At 59.9% G+C, this 23206-nt stretch overlaps 1 protein-coding gene across 1 annotated transcript in view; it reads left to right on the plus strand.

Moving 5' to 3' along the window:
• CEMIP (cell migration inducing hyaluronidase 1) overlaps positions 1-12585 on the plus strand; it is a 133445-nt gene extending 120860 nt beyond the window's left edge. Inside the window, exons 23-29 of the mRNA XM_045813107.2 lie at positions 2572-2783; positions 3445-3630; positions 5709-5913; positions 6078-6164; positions 6788-6945; positions 9808-9908; positions 11377-12585. Coding sequence (XP_045669063.2) covers positions 2572-2783; positions 3445-3630; positions 5709-5913; positions 6078-6164; positions 6788-6945; positions 9808-9908; positions 11377-11504 — 1077 coding nt within the window. The 3' untranslated portion in view covers positions 11505-12585. The remainder of the gene's footprint in view (positions 1-2571; positions 2784-3444; positions 3631-5708; positions 5914-6077; positions 6165-6787; positions 6946-9807; positions 9909-11376) is intronic.
• Positions 12586-23206: the final 10621 nt, after the last annotated feature.

Raw genomic sequence — 23206 nt, forward strand, 5'->3', positions numbered from 1 at the left:
TCTTGAGGTCAAGGGCTTGGATTAAGTCAGGCTCCAGCGCTTCGAGTCGGTGTGACGACGTGGGCAGCTGTGAAACCAGCTCCTCAGGTGACGGAGCCTCGGTGTCCTCATCTGTGAAATGGGGGTGATAGTTGAGCCTCAAGGAGGCTGTGGGTTCACACGCGGATGTACAGCGCTCCGCCGGGCCGACCGCGGGAAGTATAATGCAAACCACGCATGTGGTCTTAAATCTTCTAGAAGCCACGTCAAACAGGAAAAAAAAAACAGGGGAAATTGATTTTAATAATATTTTAAAAAATATTTTATTTACTTATTTGAGGGGGAGTGAGAGTGAGCATAGAGGGAGGCAGAGGGAGAAGCAGGCTCCCCGCTGAGCAGGGAGCCCAACTCGGGGCTCGATCCCAGGACCCCGGGATCATGACCTGAGGCAAAGGCAGACGCTTAACCCACTGAGCCACCCAGGTGCCCCAATTTTAATAATACTTCATCATGTATTTTAACAGCATAGTCAGAATACTGCTGTCTCCACATGTAATCAATATATACAAATCGTTAGCAAGGCCCTTTACATCTGTGTATGCGTCTTCCCGTTCTAAGTCTTCAAACTCCATGGCCATTTTGTACTTAGAGCCCAGCCCACCTGGGTGTAAATTCCCAACAAAGTGAAGGCGGGTCCTACGGAAGGGACAGCGTCGTGTTTAGTGGGAAACCATTTTACACTGCCTTTGGTTTGAAGTTTAAATTAATGACGATAAAATGTAAAGTTGAGGTCCTCGGCCATGCTGGTCACGTTTCCAGGGCTCAGTGGCCGCGTGTGGTCACTGGCTATTGTACAGAACGGCACGGGGAGCATGGGAGAACCGAAAATCGTCGTTGGCTAGTACAGTGTTACCGTTAGCGACTATGTGGCTGAGTGGTGAATAAATGAGGGGACATGCCCAAGAGAAGGAAGGTGCTAGAGTCGGCGGGGGGTGGCCCCGGAGGGGGAGGACACGTGTGCGAAGGAAGGAGGTTGTCCTCAGGACCACCACGTGGGCAGGCACTGTGCGCACTGGGAATGGGGGGTTGGTGAGAAAGGCGCTTGCGGGAGGTCTGGGGTCCAGCAGAGACGGGACAGGGAGCTGGTGCCAGGGAGGCGAAGGGGCCCCGGGATCAGGTGGGCACACGGAAGGGGGGTGCTGGAGAGACAGGTGCCGGTGGAGCAGGAGGGCAGGTGGGAAGACAGGGCCGGGTGGGCTCAGGGCAGCAGGTCAAGGCGTTTGCGGGATAGAAGGTGAGGCTGGACAGTGGGCTGAGGAGGGCGGTCCCTGCAGAGCACCTAAGGGTGGGAAGAGGGCCCGGGAGGGTGGGGGATGCCAACCAGAGGCGTGGAGGAGGACTGCGAGCCGGGAAGGCCGAGTGCAGACCGGAGCCCGGGCAGGGGAAGGGCGCCCACCTCCCGGGCTGCGGGGTCTTCGCAGCCCTGCTGGAGAGCCCCGGGGGGAGGTGGGCCTGTGGAAGGATCCGGAGAGGCTCCTGCCACCTGCTCAGCACGAGGAGTGCGATGCTGGGGGAAGCCGTGGGCGACCTGACCATGTCGGGAAGGCACGCTGGGAGGCAAGGTCAGAGTTTGCGGATAGACGGGATCGGGTCCTGAGGATTAGAGGGAGACAGAGCCCTGGACCCTGGTGCCCCCGCCGCAGGCGCTCCTCATGGCCCCCGCCTGGAGCACGAGGCCCTCGTGCAGAGCCTGCCACCCCTCCCTTCCCACACGTTGCTTGTCTTCTTGCAGAAACTCTGATTGTTAGCACTTGCCCGCTTATCGGAACAGCCCCTGCTTCATCGGGACTCACGATCCCCTCCCTTTGCAGCTTCGTCTTCCCTTGAACTTGAGGTTGTCTTGAGTGCTCGAGCTACTGGCAGTGCTGAAGTTTCCCTTTCCGTTTCATGAAGGGATAACCCCTCCCCTCCATGTGCACAGTGGCTCAGGGCTGTGCTGGCCACGGCCACGGGGATGCCACCTTAATACGGGATGCCGTGTCTGATGCCGAGGCTGGCCCATAGCAACAGGGCTTTTGGGTCCCTGGGATTTTCAGTGCGTTCTGTGAAATGAGATGCCACTGATGGGTGCAGGGCATAGTGACACAGGGACGGGCCACACGGGCCAGACCCCGGGGGAAGGGAGGGAGAAGCAGCACATGCCAGGCTGTCTCTCCGACGCAGGCAGGATGGCAGCTGCGGAAAGGGAGCGGCATTCACGGTGGGATTGTACAAGTTCTCTGTCCCCCACCCCTCCCTCCCTCCTTCGTCATCCCCTCCTTTCCCGGTGACTTTGGGTTTGCCGTGTGACTATGAAGCCAGCCCCTCCCCCGTGACCACTAGGATATCCTGGACAGGAAGCCTTAGCCGGATCGCACACCCGCCGGCAGAAAGATATGCCCCCTTATTTGGCCGTTTGTTCACGTGTCCTTAAAAGGGCTCCAGGAGAAAGTTCCTTTGAAAGTGGAGCCTGTAGTGAGATGTTAACCAGATGCTCTTGGAATCATCCCTTGTAACCGTCCGGATGTGTGCTTCCCTTTTGGGTTGGAAAAGATGTACATTCAGGCCTACAAGACCAGTAACCTCCGGATGAAGATCATCAAGAACGAGTTCCCCGGCCGTCCTCTCTTCTTGGAGGGGGCCCTGACCCGCAGCGCCCACTACCAGCAGTACCAGCCCGTCGTCACGCTGCGGAAAGGCTACACCGTCCACTGGGACCAGACGGCCCCCGCCGAGCTCACCATCTGGCTCATCAACTTCAACAAGTGAGTGGGTGCCCGGCCGGAAGCGGCGTGAGCTCAAGGCCGCGGCGAGGACGTCTCCCCGCGAAGTCCCAGGACCCCAGGCCAGCCCACGTCAGCGGAAGGACGCCTCTAGAGGGGCTGAGAGCAGCCGGTAGCGAGGGTCAGAGACCCGGGCTGAGCCCCCGCTCTGGGCATGGCTGAGCTCGGGCACAGGTCAGGCTCCAGCGGCGGCTATGCTCTGCCCCATTGAGGAGCTGGGGCTGGTGTCACCTCCCAGTGCCACCAAGGGAGGCTCGCATGCTTTCTGTGAACACGGTCACCGTCTCCCTGGGAGACATTTGTCACATGTGGAAAACGACACCCACAGACATGAATGGGCCCCGAGATTGGGCTGGGCCAGGAGGGCTGAGCCACGTCCTCCAGATCGTGGGCTCGTCCGCAACAACGCAGACAAGAGAGCGTCTTTCTGCTCTCAGTGGAGCGCTCCACTGCAGGCCCGGGAGGCCACGAGCTGCCGTCCCCACCCCCACACACTCCGCACAGACCCTGTGACACAGCAGCAGGTGTTCCTTCAGGACGCCCCGCTGCAGAAACGGAGTGCCGTCTGGGGGAGGGTGGCTCGGTTTCTCTCCGGGGACTGCCCCGGATGTCCCTGCTCGTGACCTGACCCTCCTGACTTTAGGGGCGACTGGATCCGAGTGGGGCTCTGCTACCCCCGAGGCACCACCTTCTCCATCCTCTCGGACGTGCACAATCGTCTGCTGAAGCAGACGTCCAAGACGGGCACCTTCTTGCGGACCCTACAGATGGACAAGTTGGAGCAGAGCCTTCCGGGCAGGAGCCATTACTACTGGGACGAGGACTCAGGGTGAGGAGCCCCCGCTCGGCCCCATGTCGCCCCCCTGGCCCTTCCGGTAGGCGTGAGAGCCTCCACCGGCTCCCCGGCCGGTGGCACAAAATGCTTTGCTAGGGGCTCCCATTCAAAGGCCGATGGCACCATCCACCAATGACATTTTCCCAGCTGCCGAGTTTGGGGTAAAACAAACGTTCCACGACACACACGGGGACTGCAGGAAATGTGCCTGTTCCAGGAGCGCAGGGAAAGCAGGGAATCCTAGAACGGAGAAAACGTGGTGCATTACCTCCAATCCTCACAGGCCAGCTGGAGCCCGTGATGTTACCCCTCGTCCAGAGGGAGGGGAACAAGGAGGGGACAGGGAGGATTCAGCAGGGGCCTCCCGGAGGCCACCGCACAGTCTGCGCACGGCTGGTTTCGAACCCAGGCCTACCTGTTGCCAAAGCCTCAGCCTTGTGCTCAGTAGATACAACAGGGATGGCGTTTGTCTGTGGAGATCAGGGAGCCCTTTGGTCCCCTCCCCTGAAAAGAGAGTAAGTCTGACATCTCAGGAATGCCCACACACGTGCGAAGCCACAAGGCTGTCGATAGCCAGGCCCCTGGGGGAGTCAGGGGAAAGGATCACTTTATGGCCATTTTTCCGTTCCTTTTTTTCCCCCCAAGATTTATTGAAAGAGAGAGAGAGAGAGAGAAAGCACAGACAGGAGGGGCAGAGGGAGAGGGAGAATCTCAAGCAGGCTCCACGCTCAGTGCACAGCCCAGTGTGGGGCTCGATCTCACAATCCGGAGATCGTGACCTGAGCCGAAACCAAGAGTCAGACGCTCAACCGACTGAGCCACCCAGGCGCCCCCATTTTCTCATTCTTATATTGAAATCAATGATAAGGAAATAGCTAACAAGTACTCTCTGGAGATACGGTTTTATCAATTTGATTAGAGAGAAATTAGAATTTGAAAGTCAGAGGCATAAGTAATATGCTGGGATGGGGGCCACGGCACCCGTTTTCTCACATAAATTCTAAGCCACTGTGGGGCAGACAGGCCGCAGGTGAGGGGGGTGGAGCCTGGTGCTGAAGCAGCCGCTGGGGCACAGAGCTCCTGATAACGTCCCTGGGCAGCAGTGAGCGACCGCGACGCCCTGCAGACAGCCCCGCCCCCAGGACACGGGGCACAGAGGTGCAGACCGGGGGGCAGACGGGGCACCCACCTTCCGGCCCTGCAGCCAGGGCGTGCTGACGATGAGGCCCGGCTTTATTTAGGTCAGTTCCGCGCTCGGGGACTGTGAGCTGGGTTACAGGAGGCTTGTTTCCCGTGTAGAAGCCCAACCCATTGGGCTTCCCCAATTCTCGAGGCCCCTCTGCGCGGCCAGCGTGTGTCCCTGGCGCCACCAGCCTTGTGTGGTGGCGGGGGCATCAGGCTCATGGGATGGTGTGGGCAAGGCCGACGGTCAGCGCCCAGGGACAGCCCGCGTCGGCGGGTCTAACGTTGCACGTGTGGGCATCAGCCCGAAAGCTCTCCCCGGAACGGAACCAACAGTGAAAAGCCCCAAGTTCGTGCCTTGGCGTGCTCGCCATCTGAGCCCCTGCACCCCCCGGGCCGTGTCTGGTCCTTTCCTGTAAGCAAGAATCGATTCTGGGCCGGAGGAAGCCCGCTGCACTTTCCTGACTCAGCACAGTGAGGGGACAGACCACCCAGGTCTGCCACTGTCCTGCTGTGCGGTCCTGGGCAAGTCACTGGGTTTCTCTGAGCCATGGTTTCCCCGTCTGAGGAATCAGGATGCCGGCAGTGCCTACTGGTCAGGATCGTCTGAGGGGTAAATGAGATGCTGTGTGACTTTGCGGCTGCGCGTCGCACGGCGTAGAGCGGGGGCTCAGAGAAGGGTCCGCGTTGGTGCTACGAGCTTTATCCCGCAGCATTTGCCCCTGCGACCGCACACGACCTGAGACAGACACGGCCTGCTGGCCATGCTGTGAGGCGCGCGGGTCTAATGGGGGCGGCTTGGGAAGGTCCTTGGAGAGGGAGGAGGAGGAGGAAGAGGGGGAGGAGGAGGGCTCGAGCGCCGCAGCCAAGGGCCGCGCTCCCACCTGCAGGCTGCTGTTCCTGAGGCTGAAGGCCCACAACGAGAGAGAGAGGTTCGCCTTCTGCTCCGTGAAAGGCTGCGAGAGAATCAAGATCAAGGCTCTGATCCCGAAGAACGCGGGCGTCAGCGACTGCACGGCCACCGCCTACCCCAGGTTCGCCGAGAGGCCTGTGGTGGACGTGCCCATGCCCAGGAAGCTCCTTGGCGCCCAGCTGGTGAGTGGCCGGGGCGGCCGGGAGGCTCCTTCCCGGGCATCCGCCTGGCCCCCCGGCCGATGCTGGGTCTGGGGTCCCGGGACACGCGGGGGACGGCCACCCTCCCAGCCACGCTCTTGGCTCCCCAGACCCAACAGCCACGCCCCGCTCTGCTTGTTTTCCAGAAGACGAAGGACCGCTTCTTGGAGGTGAAGATGGAAAGTTCCAGGCAGCGCTTCTTCCACCTCACGAGCGACTTTGCATACATTGAAGTGAGCGCTCTGGCCCCACAGGGGTTGGGGGGCTGACCGCAGGGTGGGGTCAGTCTCCTAGGGCTGCCGTCACCAGCCTTCCTCCTCCGAGGAACGTATTCCCCCGTCATTCTGGAGGACGAAGTCCAACATCGGGGGGTTGGCAGGGTCTGGTCCTTCTTCGGGCTCCGAGGAGCGGCTGCCCGAGGCCTCTGCTGGCCCCTGGTGGCTGCCGGCCATCCCTGCCGTCCCCGGCTCGAGGACATGCCTCTCCAACGCCTGCCTCTGTCCACATGGCCTTCTCCCTGAGTGTGGGAGTCACGCACCCTCTTCCTTCCTCCCACAAGGACACCTATCGCTGGATTTAGGGCTCGTCCTAAATCCACAAAGACCTCACCTCCAGACCCTTAACGTCATGACCTTATGTCCACAGAGGGTGACTTTCACAGGCTCCCAGTGATGGGGCCATCACTCAGGGCCCTCCAGGGGGCTACAGAGATCTGATGGAAGAGGGTTTTATGCTTGGAACAACTTTGCAAGCTGGCTGCCCTCGGGGTCCACGGGGGAGCCACGGAGCAGGAGAACCTCGGGGCTTTGCTGCCTTCGGGACCCCACGTCACAGGCGTGTTGCTTTGGGCCTGCAGGTGGACGGGACAAAGTACCCCAGCACGGAGGACGGCATCCAGGTGGTGGTGATCGACGGCAGCCAGGGGCACGTGCTCAGCGACACGAGCTTCCGGCACGCCATTCTGCAGGGTATCCCGTGGCAGCTGTTGGAGCACATGGCGGCCATCCCCGACAAGTGAGTGTGTGCAGGGCAGACCCCCAGGCCAGGCCCCCTCCCTGTCGGGTCTGCTCTGCGGGAGCTGGGGGCGTCTCCACAGGGAGCTGCCCGCCCAGTGACTCGTGTTGGAGCCGCGGCTGTGCGGAATGTAGGTCAGGCCGAGGCGGCCGGGCTGCCCGCTTACCAGTGGGAGGCCTGCCCTGGCCCTCTTCCCCGACCACGACACACTTTCCCAGCATGATCTCACCCCTCCCACACTTCCAATGCGATCCAAATGCTGGTGGCTTTTGAGTACCTCCAGCCCAGACCTCGGCTCGGCCCCGGACGTTCCCGTCCGACTGCTCCTTGGGCAACGCCATCCGGATGTCTCCTCTAGGATGGACTCTCGCCGTCTGTCGTCTTGTAACCTCCCAGAGCAGCCCTTCCTCCTGCTCGCTCTGCTTTGGTTCCTCAGCACTGTCCCTGCAGACAGCTGCACCGGACTCTGGCGTCCTGCCCGGTTCCCCCTTCAGTTCTCCTCTGTGCCCCCGTCCCCGTCAGCCAGCCTGCCTGCGCGTCCTCCTGCCGGTCCTCCCTGTGGCTGCCCCACGGGCCCCTCCGGCACCAGCACCCCTGGCTCAGCTCCTACCAGGCCAGCCCGTCCACTTCCCCCCTCAGACCCCCCCTTCCTGCGGACTGCTGGCCTGAATTCTCACCTGTACCTCCCGCCCCGTCTCCCAGACGTCCCTGGGAACTCCCCAGCACTCCCCAATCCAACACCCGTGCATGTCTTCGGTGAGCTCCCTTCCATGCAGCCTCTACGACAGCGCTAGTCTTGGTAGGACCCGGGCCACGGCTACTCCCGGGTCCAGGGCACGCGCTTCTGGACGTGGGGGCCGCGTCTCACTCAGATGCGCGTCTCTGGTAAGCCGGGGGTAGAACCCACTGAAGAGCCAGGAGCTGGCACGGCAGGAAGTCTGAGTAAAGTGCTCAGTGTGGCCCCTGCCACATAGTAGGTGCTCAGGACATACCTACCGGTGAGAACACATGAGCTTCCCTGACGCCGAGTGTGTGATGGGCGCGTCCAGAGAGTGGGGGCTCTGCTCACACTAAGCCTCTGCGTCGTCCCTCACTAGAAGCTTCTTTAGCATTGCACATTCATACAGAAAGATCAGATTTACTGATTTGGGGAACACACATTTTTCATCTTGAGATCCGTAGTTTTCATGCCTTTTTTGGCCAGAGGACTCCTTCTTGAAACGAAACAGGATGCAGAAGTCTGCAACAAGAAGGGAAAAGGCAGAGCCGCTGCGTTTGGGGGGGGGGGGCAGAGGCATGGGACCCCCACCGCCTGGGCTCCTCTGGGCCCGGGCAGCAGCCCCATGAGCCTCGGGGGGGAGCCCTCACTGAGAACCTACTGAGAGCGAGCCCCGGGGCGGCACCAGATGCCCTGACGGCAAACGGGTACCGGCGGACGCCTCTCTGACCTCCTATGAAGGAGCAAGGAATGGGGCAGGGCAGGGCCTACCCCACTGTCGCCCAGGCCGGCCCTGCCCCTTCTATCCTATCCCCGCCCACCAGGGAAAGAAGCAGGCCGCTGCTCACCCCGAGAACATCAAAGCTGGCTTGCAGGAGTGGGCTCTGCCCTGCCACCCCTGGGAATCTCCCCACGGGCAGGTGCAGGGGCTCACAGGCTGGGACAGCCCCACACCAGGCAGACAGGGACACCTCCAGCGTGCGGGCTTCTGTGTCCGGTTCCCGTGAGCTAACCTTGGGCCCTGTTTGGAGGGCATGACCTTTGATTGGGGTCACCCCAGCCGAAGGGTCTCCAGCCTTTGCTCTGGACTGGAACAGTGGCAAACAGCCTCCGGGAACGCAGCCTGAATCCAGCGCTGAGGCTTTGTTTGCCATGCTCCCTCTCCCTAGCGGACTTACCCCCAACGCCGTGGGCCTCCTCCCCCAGTCTCCCCGAGGGCCACACGCAGCCCCAACTCTCTTCCCATGCGTCGTGAGGGCTAAAAGCCCTTTGTATCTGAGGAGTGCTCCTTCTCCCAGGGGGACACAAATGGGGGTGACAGAGGGTTCCAGAATCCTGTAAGTCTCCCCATGTCTGGACTGTGGTCTGTGGTTATGGGATTCCTTTGAGATGTGAACGGGAAGCCCCATTGGGCTTCTATTCCTGGGGGAGGTGCTCATTTCCTCCTGTCTGGCCCGGCAGGCTGAGTCTGCCACCAGGAGCCTATGTTCCCAACACTTTGGCCTGAACACAACCAAGGCAGGGGAGCCTCGCTCCGGAGCTGGGCTTTTGCAAGTGGGGACCACCAGGCTGGGTGCACCCCTAGCTCTGGGCCTCTGCCCCCACCCCCGAGCATGGCTCCCCTTGGACAGGTCCTCTCAGACACTTACTAAACTCTCCCCAATCTCCCCATTTGGAGCCATAGCGCTGTCTTGCCCGAGCAGAGGGAAGTGATGTGAACGCAGAGATTAACCCTCCCAAACACGTGGTAACCCCAGGCTGGGGCTTTCTCTCCCGCCACGCTTCTCTCTGGTCCTAACCAATAAATGCAATCCGAAGTCCCTGCTCCCCATGCCCGGCCCTGGCAGAGGTGTGCTCTGCACACCTACTCTGTCCTGTCTGGGACAGACATGCACAGGCAGCGGGCCAGCAGAGCGCAGGCTCGGAGAGGCCACAGGCACCGACCGCGGCCAGATGAGTGGGAGGGGTGCTCAGGATGTCGGTCAGCACATGGAAAGAGCTGGTCAGCTCGGCACGCGGGACAGGTTGCCCTGTCCCAAATCCCCGGTCGGGCCTCTGGGCGCTGCTGACTGCCCTCCACCCCCCACCGCCCAGGAGGAGCCCTCCCGGCAGCCTGGCCTCTAATGTCCCCTTCTCTCGCACAGCTCCATCGTGCTCATGGTGTCCAAGGGAAGATACACCTCCAGGGGCACCTGGACCAGAGTGCTGGAAGACCTCGGGGCAGATAAGAGCATCAAGCTGAAAGGTGAGCGGTCTAGAGGGGGACTGTGCACTGACTGTACGACTCCCTCCTAACGCGCAGGCAGATACCAGAGGGAACTTGCTGGAGCTCTTCCGTCTGCTCCCCCACCTTTAACAAAGTGTCCGCAGGAAAGTGGCTCGATATGGCTGTCCTCGCAGGTCCTGCTGCTCAGCCTGGCAGGGCAAACCTCCCCCTCCACGCTCCGACGGATGTCCAGCATTCACGGCACGGCGCAGTCCGCAAAGCTGTTGTTTGTCCCGCCCTACCTGGGGGGAAATGAAAGCCCAAGGAATCTAGGTGGCTTGTCCAAGGTCACCCAGCACTTTTGCCACAAAGCCCAGCGCAGACCCCACAGGGAAGAAGCCGGCCGGCCCAGAAATGCCGGCCTGACATGCGTCACAGTCCCCGCAGGCTGTGTTGGGGGGCGTCCCTGGGGAGGCTGGGAGGGAGACAGAGCGAGTCTGTGGACCCTGTTGTCCACCGGGGTCCGTGTGTGGTGTGCAGCCCTGCCCCTGCGGAGCGCCTTGTAGTTCATGAAGAGCCAGGGCATTCGGGGCCCTTATTTCCGTTTCAGAAGGAATTAGACACTTCAGTAACTTGCCCAGGATTTCAGTTTGGAGCGAATGTGTCTCGTCCAGAGCCAGTCAGGGCGGTTGGCTGCTGTGCCATCCCGACCATGAGAACCCTCTAACGCTGGTCGCCCATCATATGGGACGTTAACTCCAGGCAGCTCCTGGAGAAAAATCAGGAACCATGAATGAAGACCCTTCAAAGGAGCCGAAAGAGAACCCCAGGGGAAGAGAGGTCTCTTTTCCAGCTCAGTCCTGGAATCATTTTGGGGCCTCTCTCTTTTTAAGTAAGACCATGTTGCCAAAAGCTGACATGCCTAAGGTGACCTCAGTCGCACGGTGCTTTCCCAGTGCTGAGAAATGGGGGCCGCCCCTCAGTGTGGACATGGAGCCCCACGCCCCTCAGACAGTTAAGCTCTGAATGCAGGAGGGAGACCACTGTGTGGGGCCGAGGCCTCGACGTCTGGTCGGGCTGCTCCATCCACTCTGTGCCCTGGACGACGTCCTTCTAAGGCCACAGCACGTGGGAGCGGGGGAGAGATCTTGTAGATGTGCCATCCCTCGTGGGACAGATGGGGACGCTGGGCTCCAGACAGGGGCAGGGGGCTCAGCTCGAAGGTGGCGGGCACTCTCAGATGTCCTGTGTAAAGCACAGCCACCACCCTGGGCGGCTGGCCCCAAGGCTCAGGTGACACCCCACGTGCCCCCCACAAATGACACCAGGTACCATCAGCAGCCAGGCACAGAGCTTTCCCGGCGGCGGGGGGGGGGACACCATCTGGCGCACTGAGGAGAGGGCTACTTGGTAGGGGCAGGGGGATGGCAATGGGGAGCCCTGCGAGTGGTGGGGCGTAGCCATTCTCTCGGGGCTTCTGTTCATGGGACCCATCCCTGCTTTGCAGAGAAGATGGCATTCGTTGGCTTCAAAGGGAGCTTCCGGCCCACCTGGGTGACTCTGGACACGGACGACTACAAGGCCAAAATCTTCCAAGTGGTGCCGATCCCCGTGGTGCAGAAGAAGAAACTGTGAGCCGGCCTGTCCCTGGCGCCGCCCCACGGTGCGCGGTGAGGCAGACCCTGGCAGCGGACCTGGGCGGGGACCGGGCGGGGCGGCTGGCTCCCCAGCCCCTGGCACCAGCAGTGTCAGCCCTGATGGGCCGAGGGAAGGCTATCAGAGATGCCTGGTGCTGCCCCCTCCCCGCCCCCACTCAAGTGTCTACCTGCAGCCCCGGGGGCGGAGCTGCCCACGCTGGAGACCTTCTCTTCCCTGCAGCCTCCTGGGTGCTTCTCTCCAGTCTGTGCCTCTGCAGGGGTGGGGGTAGGGGGGTCGTACAAGGAGCCCTGAGCCGTGCTGGCAACAGGGTCTGCTTCGGCAGGAGCCCCGGTCCAGCCATTTGCAGATCCCCGTGCTCTTCAGCACGCACGGCAGGGGGGTGGAGACAGGAAAAAAGAGACCGGTCTTCAGGAAATCTTTGTTCCTGTAGGCAAGCACCAGCCTTCATGGGGTTAGGAGCCGGAGTATAGACAGCGCTCGCCAAGGCGGGACCGGCTCCCCTTGGGGAAGGGGCGAGCCCTGCCTCTGGAGGGGTTCAACCTTTCTGGAGACTTCAGGTCCCGGGAGGGGGATAGGACTAGATGACTTCTAGAGGCCCTTTCCGTTGTGAGATTGCAGAAGTCTGTGGCTTTTCGTACCGCATGCAGAACCCAGCCGAAGACGAGGGGAGTCTTTCTGGCCAGTGCCTGTGACGCGGGGTGCCCTGGGGCAACCAGGGTGGGGGCGGTGAGAAGCCAGGCCTGGAGTCAGGGGCTCGCAGGCCCGGGGGACAGGTGGTCAGGTATACACACCCTCCGATGCCAGGTAGAGAATGTGACGGGGGGAGACGAAGAGCCACGCAGGTTCCTCTGGAGGGAAGGATCCCACAAGCTTGGGTGGGTCAGGAAGCTTCCCCCAGGAGGAGGAATGGGGCCTGCAGGAAGGAAGGGCAGGGCATCTGGGTGGGCAGAGTAGTTTGGAGGGACTGCCCTTCCTGCCCCCATCTGCCTGAAGCTGGTGACTGCAAGGTCACCCTCCGCGTGATGCTTGCTGGCCCACTCATCACGGCCAAGCATGAGAGGGCGGGGGGAGGGCGGGGGCGGCTGGGTGGGTTCATAACGCCTGCCGCGGGGAGCACTTCGGTCCCCAGCCAGGCGCCCTCTGACCTGGACAGGCATGGAGCTAGGTCGAGAGAAGCAAGCTCCTATTTGGGGCCTCATGTGTTCTTGAATGGGCTCACCCCTCAGCCCAGGGTTTCAGGGCTGGAAAGGACCTTGATGCTGATCTAGTCCCAAACCCCCATTTTACGGATGGGGCACGTGGACCCTGACATGGGGAGGAACCACACAGCCAGGCTGGGGGGCGGGCCGGCAGTCCCATGCCCAGCCCCTGCTGCCACGCCACATTGCCTCAACGATGGGACCCAGAGTGCCTTGCACTCCCGAGGGAGCTCCCCAAATGGGGCCAAGCCCCCTGGAAGGGAAAACTGTCAGAATAGAGAGAACCGACTAATGACGGCTCCCTCCTGGCCTTCTGTGCACATGGGGCTGCCCTCCCTCGGGCTGGGGGCGGCCCTGCAGCCTCCACGGTGTTCAAAGTACCTGCCATCCCTCGAGAGGGCTCACAACAGCCACGACCCTTCCACTGGTGCCCCCTGGTCTGTAGGCCTGCAGGTGTGGCCCAGGGGACAGCATTGGGGCACACCACCATGCTTCTGGTGAGCCGGCGTGGCTGCTCTAGGGGATCTGCCGAGCTGCAGGGCCCAGCGCGGGCCCTCCAGCTACTGCCCACCACCCCGCAAAACTCAGGGAAGGAGGAAAGCTCCCTGTCTCTGCTGAGGTCCCCGGGTCACCGGGGGCGGGGGGGGAACGGGACACAAGGAGCTGCGTTTTCCCCTTTCCTGCACCAACCACAAACCCTTTCTTCAAAGAGGGCCTTCATGGCTCCCTGTGCCTGGCTGCATCCATGACACTCGGGCAGAAGGGCCCCTCCCCAGGCTGGGCCAACACCTCACAGTTCTCCCAGTGGCTAGGAGGTGGCGGCGGGACGTGGCAGCTGCCCAGGCCCTACTCCCGGGCGGACCTCTTGCGGGCAGCTGCATGGCCCTGCAGTGGGGAGCCGAGATGACCTCACATTCTCGGCTACGGTTCTGCGGGGTTTTCAGACTCTGGCAATGCAAAGGGTGACACACTGTGAACCACTTAGGATGTGATCACTTTGGATGGCCAGAAACGTGGACTGTTTTTGGTTCACTTTCCAAAATGATCTATTTGAAAATCCTCAGAGTTGTACATATGTCTAACAGTGCAGGATCGCGCACTTTCTCTCCGCCACCCACCACAGCTGGTGGCCGGGCGCGTGCTTGGTGGCATGGATTGTCTTGTGGCTTGGAAAATTGTTCCTATGGTTCTTTCTGTCCGTCAGTGTTCACATGAGTTGGGCCTTTAGGGTAAACGACACTCCCCTGAAATGCTTGTCTCCTTCCTGTTGCCGAAATAGCGGGTCCTTTTTCGGGAATTCGATGTATAGTGTGTTTTGTGTGTAAACGTTTCTTAGAGGCGCCACCATGAACAAAGATATATTTTCTATTTATTTATTATATATGCACTTGGAGAAGTCGTTGTCGGAGAAATGAACTGTCTTCAATGTTGTGTGTGGGGAGTGTACCCAGAGCCGTCTGCCGGCAGCAGAGGACCTTGGCTCTGGTGTGGAAAATCTTGCTGTACCATAGTAAACATACAAGGATCTCCTTCTCCTGCCTGCTTGTTTTGTTTTCCATGAATGCGGCCCTCAATTTAAGCCAGATCTCTATGGAGAATAAGATTGAGGAAATCAGCCTGAGCGCCTCTCTCTCCAAGAATTAGATGCCAAGGTCCTACCTTGCCCTGCCCCAAGGGGGCGCTCGTAGGAGCTGGTGCAGCTGGTCCCCCGCGAGATGTCATTCATTTGTGTGCCCGGCCAGGCCCAGGGCGTGCCCTGTCCTCCATGCTCCCAAGCCGTCAGGAAGCTGTCAGCAGCTCTGTCCCCAGGGGAAGCCAGGAGGGGCCAACAGGGTCTTGGCTAGAAGGACTGTGTCTTCCTTCCAGACGCCACACACAGTGTCCGAGGACAGTGTGGAGGTGGAGAAATAGGTCCAAACCAAGCTGCCAGACACGCTGGGGCAGAACCAGCCTAGCATGGTCCCTCGGCTGCCCTGGGAGGGCTCGCAGGATCTGGGCAGGAGAAGGTGAGAAGCAGAGCCTGGAACAGGGTGACCAGGGAGTGTCCTACGCTGCACAGCCCCGTAGGCAGCCCTCAGCCACACACGGCTGCCTGTGCTTCAATTAATTACAATGAAGTACAGTTAAGGTTCAGGTCCTAGGTGGCACTAGCCACGCGTGGAGTGCTCGGCAGCCCCTGTGGCTGGTGGCTGCCATCCTGCCCCACGGCACTTCCATCGTCCCAGAAAGGTCTTGTCCCGGTGGTTTCCAGAGAGCTCGCGGGGCTCCTACACTGGACTTTCTCCATCTCCACCCCCAACATGTGTGCGTGTGTGTGTTGATTGCGGGTGTGCGTGTGACTGTGTGATTGTGTATGAGTGTGTGAATGTGTGCGCGTGTGACTGTGTGGGTGTGTGCGGAATGTGTGTGCGTGTTAATGTGTGTGGGCCTGTGAAGGTGTGTTCGTGAATGTGTGTATGTGAATGTGTGAGTCTGTGTGCGCGTGCGTGTGTACTCGGTTCACTGAATGGGGCCGACACCACATCGGTGGTAGCGAGTCGTGAAAGACAAGTCTGGCGGCCCAGCCTGGACGCCCCGCGTTGGCGGCCGCGGCAGCTACGCGAGCCCTGCCCTCCAGGAACTGCCCGTGGAGGCGGAGGTCACGTGCACACATTCAGTCAACAGCGTTTGGAGCGCCTGCTCCGAGCCCGGCGCTGCATCGAGGGGAGCGTGTAGTAGCCCGATGGAGAGCATGTGGCCCCACAGCCAGCGAGCAGCAGGCCAGGCCGGGGCGGCGAACCGTCCTCGCCTGGGGCAGGCAGGGGGCAGTGAGTGGGCCGCAGGTCAGGGACCGACGAGGGACGGGGACACAGCCCAGGGGGACGGAAAGCTAGCAGAGGTGGCGGGCCACGGGTCGGGGAGCCGCGTGAGGGGGAGGCCTATGGGCGGGTTTCAGAGACCCCTGGATTTGATGGTGGGGGCGGTCCCTAGTGACTCGGCCGCCAGCAGTGTCCCTGCTCAAACAAGCACGTGCACTGGCTCGTTGACACGGGGACGGCCCCTGGGGCAGGGTGGGGGACCAGCAGGGCCCCAGGAGACCGCAGCAGCCAGCCAACCCAAAAGCAGAGGGAGCAGCAGACAAGCCAGCGTGCAGAGACGCAGGGGCTCTGGGGGCCATTCAGCCTTTGCTCCTTCACCCACGCCTACAGGGGAGTCCCCGTGTGCACGGACACAGGCCAGCCTGGTGGGGGCCTGGGGACGGGGGGTGGGGGGCACAGGAGGTTCTGCAGACGAGCAGGAAGGACGCTCCTGACGAGGGAACAGGGCTCAGGGCCTGGAGGCAAAGGCCGGGGAGACAGCGCAGGAGGCCGTGGGGGGCTCCTCCCTACACGCTGGAGGGAAGGAGAGATGGGTGTCCACTAGAGAGGTCAGAGTTCAGACTGTCCGCCTGAAATGCAATGGCACAGAGTCGGAAGCAGGATTGGGGAGTTTTGTCCCCACGTCCAGGAGACAGACTGGATAGGCCCCGACCTAGTGTGTGCCTGCGTCTCGGCCTCATCACCCACCACTGCGTCACCCACCTGTCCTCAGCCTGGCCCCAGGCACGCAGAAATCTCATCACTTCTCACCCACCCAAGGCACCTAGGGTCCCCGCCATGCAACATGTGACCTGACCCCTGCAGCGGGCACACGCGTCCCTCTTTCTCCTCCGCTGGCTGATGCCTGCTCTCTCCAAGGCCGAGTTCCGCACAGGCTTCTCCGACCCACCCGTGGCCCTGTGCACCTTCCTCCTTCCTCCCCCAGGACCCAGGGCCTGCAGCCCCACAGCACACTCCCTGCCTCAGGCTGTCACTCACGCCTCCCACCAGCCTCGCTCAGGGCAGCTGACTTCCCACAGGGCAGAGCTGTGCCCTGTAAATGCGGCACTGAATGCTGAATGAAGGCACCGGCAGACCCGTCTCCGCCCTCTTCACCGAGGCCAGGACCCAGCTGCCTTCCGACCCCATGCTGAGCTCCCCTCCCCCAGGGCAGGGGAAGCAGTGGGAATTGAGAGGGGGAGGACCGCAGAGGCGTGAGGCTTGGCTCCAGACCACACGACACGGAGAGCACAGTCACCGTAAAGCAGCCTGAGTGAACTCTGGATTCGCAGCGCGTATGCACGTTATCGTTGTACCACACGATAGATCTGCGAGCATTATGTCTAGAGAAGCCAACGTACACACCTTAATTTTAAATTACTGTATCACGGGGCGCCTGGGGGGCTCAGTCAGTTAAGCACCTGCCTTCGGCTCAGGTCATGATCTCAGGGTCCTGGGATCGAGCCCCGCATCGGGCTCCCTGCTCACGGGGAAGCCTGCTTCTCCCTCTGCCTCTGCTGCCCCCCCCCCACTTATGTGCATTCTCTGTCAAATAAATAAAAACTTGAGGAAAAAAAAGGTGCTGTCAGTAGAGAAATTAAAATTTAAAAAGATTAAAAAAAATAAAATACTGTCTCCCTAAAAAACACTAGCCATCATCTGAGCTTTCAGGGGGTCGTCACCCCTGGTCACAGATCACCAGGACAAACATGACGACAACGAGGAAGTCTGATGTACGGCGGGAACCACCCAACTGGGACGCGGACACACGAAGCGAGCCACACTGGAAAGACGGCGCCAACAGACCCGCTCAACCCAGGGCTGCCACGAGCCTCCAGTTTCCAAAACTCTGCAGCACCCTCAAAGCGCAGGGAGACCACTGAGCCCGCGATAACGCACACTCACCCTACTCCCCTTGCTGACAGTCGAAGACCTTCACATCCCACCAAGAAACCGAAACTCCGTCATTCGCTGACTGTAGGTTTACAGAACAAACGCTGGCCGCTTGGGGGTCTCCAGTGCTTGGGGGCCACCTCTTCTCTTAGTCAGGGAACCTGCTCAAGCTCCGTGACTGGGAGAAGGTCAGCGCCGCCCTTACTGCCGAGTCCTGCCCACGCACGCACGCACACAGGTGCATACACGCAGTGCACACGTGCGCACACGCACAGGTGCACTCACACCCGTGAGCCTCCGCTGCTCCCATGCACCACTGGCCCCCACTCCGGACCTCCCTTATCTCACCCAACAGAGCTGTCCCCTTGCTCCACTACACAATGACCTCGGTGGAAACACGGCCCCTTCCCTTCTTGATCCCCCCAAATTACAAGAACACACGGAAGTTACTCACACGTAGCAGGCTTTTGCGGAAGGCTTGGGAACATGGCGGAGCAAAAACCTAAAACAGAAAATTAGTCTTCATTACTGGAAAGTTCGTCCGCCTCCCCTCCCCCGAGGCATACACCTTCAGTAAATTCCTGCGTCCGGCTGCTACATCTGGGACAACAGAATGCTCCTCACCTTATTCAAAGCATTGTTGTTTCCCTCCACTAGTTACAATTAAAAAAGAAAATTGGGTAGGACGCCTGGGTGGCTCAGTTGGTTGGACGCCTGCCTTCGGGTCATCCCAGGGTCCTGGGATCGAGCCCCATGTTGGGCTCCCTGCTCAGCGGAGAGCCTGCTTCTCTGTCTCCCTCTGTCCCTCCAGCTGCTTGTGTGTTCTCTCTTTCTGACAAATAAATAAATAAAATCTTTAAAAAACATTGGGCTAAGCGTTTCTTTTCTTTTCTTTTTTTTTTTTTTAAAGATTTTATTTATTTATTTGACAGAGATAGAGACAGCCAGCGAGAGAGAACACAAGCAGGGGGAGTGGGAGAGGAAGAAGCAGGCTCATAGCGGAAGAGCCTGATGTGGGGCTCGATCCCATAACGCCGGGATCACGCCCTGAGCCGAAGGCAGACGCTTAACCGCTGTGCCACCCAGGCGCCCCTAAGCGTTTCTTTTCTTATCCAAACACTCATCCGGGAGCTCTGTGGAGCAAAGACGGTTTTCTCCGGGCCACCACCTTGCGCAGCACCAAGAGCCCACAGAGCCCATGACTGGTCTCGCTAACGTGACGGAGCTGAGAGTACAGGTGCCTCTTGCCAGGACCAGGCTGTGGAGTGGGGCTTGGTGGGGCAACAGGTGACAGTTACCCACGTTCTGAGCAGGTGGTCCCTGAGTCGTCCCTGAAGGACGCGTGGAGAGGCTGTTCTGGGCCCCATCACCCACCTCCAGAGTAGGGAATGGAAGGTGAGAGACCCTGCCCAGGGGCCTTGCCTGATGGAAATTCCAAGAATAGAATGTTTGTCCTCTCTCGGGTGCATCCCCCAAGCCAGCAGAGGGGTGCTAAGAGAACCCCTCTTGGGGAGATCGGGGTATTTGCAGGAAGACAAGGTTGACACTTCACTTCTCAGCTGGACACTTGCTGAACCCCAAACTCACAGGCCACCCAGCTGCTGCCCCCGTGGGGAAGAGCGTCCTCTGGAGAGCTGTCCCGTCTCCCTGTCACTCGGGAGGGCAGAGGCTGAAGATGTCTCTCTGTTCATCTGGGGGTGACTGAAGGAGAACAGAGCACAGCGTCTGGATAGACACACTTCCACATCTGGGCTGGGCAAGGACGCACGGGGCTTCGCACGAGCCACACACATCGCGGAGCTTACCCCCAGCGTGGGCGAGCCCGAAGGGCCCCTGCCCCAGACGGCTGCCTGCTCTGATGGGGGCATCCTTACAGGAAGGGGCTGAGGGGCGCCTCCAGAGGCAGGAGCTGAAGGAGAAAGTGGCTGTACCAGTACTCAACTGGGCACTGTATTGCTCAGATCAAAGCAGGTAGGACAGTATCTGGTAATAACCCAGAACACGTCCCGAGCCAAAAAGCCAACACTCGGACACGTGCCCTAACAGAGCGCACCTGAGGACATCTGCAATCGCACAGATTGGGGAAGGCTTGCTGCCCCTCCTGCTCCAGCCCCCCAGCTCTGTGCCCCACCCTGTAGGAGCCAGCTCGGACACGGAGCAGGAGGAGAAGAGGGAGACCCCCCCCTGCCATTCCCTCCTGCAGGGGCTGGAAGAGAAGGCTGAGGCGGGGGCGGGGGGGAGCAGTGGTGGGCAGGTGAGCTGGCTGGGGGTGGGCAGGAGGAGAAAGCCCTGGTTTGTAGCGTATGCTGAAGCCCAGGGCGTGACTTTCCCGACGGGGCAGATGGCAAGCTGAGTCCCGTCCCCGGGAGCCCCGGCCCTCGTGAGCTGGCACTAGCCGGCCCCAGTGCATCGCCGGCGGGAGGCTGAGGCAGCAGAGTGCTTGGGAGGCACCCGTCTCTGTGCGGGTCTCTGCCCCACAGCACCAGCAAGTCCAGCAGACCCCCCAGAGTGGAAAGAAAAGGGTAAGGACTGGACCCCCAGGACAGGACTGCGTCACCTCCCGTAGCAGAAAGAGGCTACTAGGGGCGCCTGGGTGGCACAGCGGTTAAGCGCCTGCCTTCAGCTCAGGGCGTGATCCCGGAGATCCGGGATCGAGCCCCACATCAGGCTCTTCCGCTATGAGCCTGCTTCTTCCTCTCCCACTCCCCCTGCTTGTGTTCTCTCTCGCTGGCTGTCTCTATCTCTGTTGAATAAATAAATAAAATCTTTAAAAAAAAAAAAAAAAAAGAAAGAGGCTGCTAACACGGGGACTTGCTCCTCGGTGTCTTCTAGAGTGATTTCTTGTCCTTCCCAGGCCAGATGGAACCCACTGCATCTGGCAGGGGATGGGGAGCGCTCTCCTGGGCGACACACCGAAGGGGAAGTCATCAAGATTGGTTGACAGGACTCCATGGAATTATTAAAATTTAAAACCCTAAATAATACTTAAGACAAATCAACGGAGGAAACGAGCTTACAATGGGTCTCCCAGATAAGAAGTCAGTATTGCGGACAAGCTGGGCACCTCTGTGTGCCCCACCCGCCCCCCTTAGCGCCCCAGGAGCAGGCAGGAGGCCACCAGCAGCCCCTGGCCTCTGACTCCCAGCGGGTCCAGCGAGCGGGCGGCACCTTCGGGAGACAGGAGGCGGGAGGCGCTGGCTCAGGGAGCCAAGGTCACCGCTTCCCTCCTTGCTGGGCCTCTGTGGGCTGGCGCCATCCCACTGAGGAAGCCAGGACTTGGGTCAGAGCCCTCTCCCACCGTCTGCCTGGGGCCCAGTAACCGCCCTCCCTCCGGGCACCCCCAGGCCTCGGCTGGTGGCTGCTTCCTGTGGTTGCAGCCCAGGGTCACTGCCCTCCTCCTTGCTGCGGCCCAAACTTTATTCATGGCTTGCAAGTGGCCCCTCCATGAAACGATCCTTCCTGGGGCCTCCTGCTGGACTCTACTGATACTTTATACACGAGGTGCTCTTAGAAAGTTCACGTGAGCAATTGGGGGAGGGGAACAAAACCAGAAGGAAAACCGGAAGGGGCCATTCACAGAAGAAAGCATACAAATGGGAAACAAATACATTTACAACTTCAACCTCAATTATATGATGCCAATTGCAACAACAGTGAGATGCTGTTGACCGCCCAGCAAACTGAACGCCCAGGGACAGGAATGGAAACTCGTAGACGGTGATCAGCTGCTTGGTGCACTTTTTCTAGAAACAGATTTACTATTACATAAAAGTGATTTGAAAATGTGTGCAAAGTTTGGCTCCAGCACTGCGTCGAAGAATGCACCCTAAGTGGAGGGCTATGGGGGTGCGTGAGGATCGGTGACTGGGGCCTTCACTGAGGCATTTTACACGGTAACGGACACTCTGACACAACCCTAACAGCCAAAAATCAGAGAGTGGTTAAACCGAGGCATGTTCCCTTTGCCAAAATACAGATTAAAAATGACCATGGAAATATGGACAATTATCAAAGCTGGTGACAGGGGCCGGGACGCCGGCTACCTCTCACGCTGTTTGCGTTCCCTCATGTTCACAACAGTTCTGGGACAACAGGCCTCTGAAAGTTAGAAGTGGCCGGGTTAGGGAGTATTTAGCATGACGAGTCAAGAGCCTTAAAAACAGTCCTTCTCCGCGACCTACTAAGTACTTACAGGACATTTAGCCTCAGCAAACAGAGCCCGGGCGTGAAGCTGTTCATTCCAGGATTCTTTGTACTCACTTGACAGGGTCGAAGAAGCCCAATGTTCAGCTGCCCGGGAATGACTAAGTAACTCACGGTCTGCTCTGATGAATTATGAGCCCTCATTGAGATTCTGTTTCCAAAGAGTTTGCGATGACCCCCTGCTCACTCACTGGCGGAGTCAGCGGGCAGAATCCCTGTGGGTTCTGGAAGTCGCAGATCATTACAGGTTAAACGATCTTAGAGCTCGGCTGGCCAGCATTCCCCACATTTGACGTGTTCACACACACACACACACACACACACACACACACACACACGCCCTCTGGCTCTGCCACCCCCACCCAGGGCCATACTCCCACAGTCACTGGCCGCCTCCCTCTCTCCCTCCCTCCGTGTCTATCCTGGCCCTGCCCACTCATGCCCCTGGGCCTTTGCACCTCTTCCTCCCTTACCTCTTTCCTCCCTCCTGGTTCTGCATCTCAAAAGCCCAAAGAACTCCTCCTCAGTGGGCCGGTCCCTTATTTAAATCTCTTTGGGGAACGATGGTCTGGTCCAACTGTGGCACAGAGAAGTGACAGATACATTCTGGCTCCTGACATGCACTGATTTAAAATTAGAACTAGGTGACCAAAGGCAGAAAACACCACACTTACCCTCAAGGGGTTCTAAGGGAGGAGCAACGACCTCAGGGTGTCTGCAAGCAAGGTTCCTTCTATCCTCGGTGTTCAGGGACCTTTCTGTGCGTTGGAAAGGAGTCCATCTTGTCCTGATTCTTCCAGATCCTGGTCTGTAAATTCCAGGCCTGGCAGAACCCATCACTCCTGTTTACAGACGAGGTGAGGGCGAGGGACATCAAATACAGCACTCAAGGTCATCCAAGTTGGGGCTGAGGCAGGAGGCGAGGATCAAAGAGGCCCCGTGTATCCAAGCCCACGGCGAGAAGCCTCACTCGCCAGAGGAAGAATGCCCGCTGGCCCGGAGCAGCAGACGCAGAGAGACCAGATGTCCCCAGGAATTCCTGACATTCCCGATGGCAGCCCTCCCTGCCCGCAGTGCTCCAGGCTCCAGATCTGTGGGCTCGGACGCTTCACCTTGGAAACTTCGGCAGCCTTCTCTGGAGGACAGATAACTGCCCCGGGACTGCCAGGTACTGCGCCTTAAGCCTGGAATACCCTGGCAGCCGGGCTGCTCTGGTCCACTCAGGGCTGGGCGGAATCTGAGCGGCAGGTGCGTGCGGAGGTGTGGGTCATGTCCACAAGCCCTGTGGGGAGTTTACCAAGTGGCCTCGGCTGTAGCTCAGGTGTCCCTAGATGCTGGACCAGGTGGGGAAGGCCCCAGAGTTTCCGGCCTGTGACACTTGGTGGGACCTCCTAACACTGGCCCACTAGAATCCCCTGTCCTGCAAATGGCGCTGTCGGCCTGCAGTCTACCTGGGATTTGGGATTTGACCACCTGGCCCTGGTCTCTGCCCTTTGTGGGGTGAAGGCCCACACCCCGAGCGCAGGCCCTGGGCCACACAAAGATC

The sequence above is a fragment of the Ursus americanus genome, chromosome 28 (assembly GCF_024610735.1).
Source record: "Ursus americanus isolate L20-20 chromosome 28, mUrsAme1.1.p, whole genome shotgun sequence".
In the NCBI taxonomy this organism is placed as follows: Eukaryota; Metazoa; Chordata; class Mammalia; order Carnivora; family Ursidae; genus Ursus; species Ursus americanus.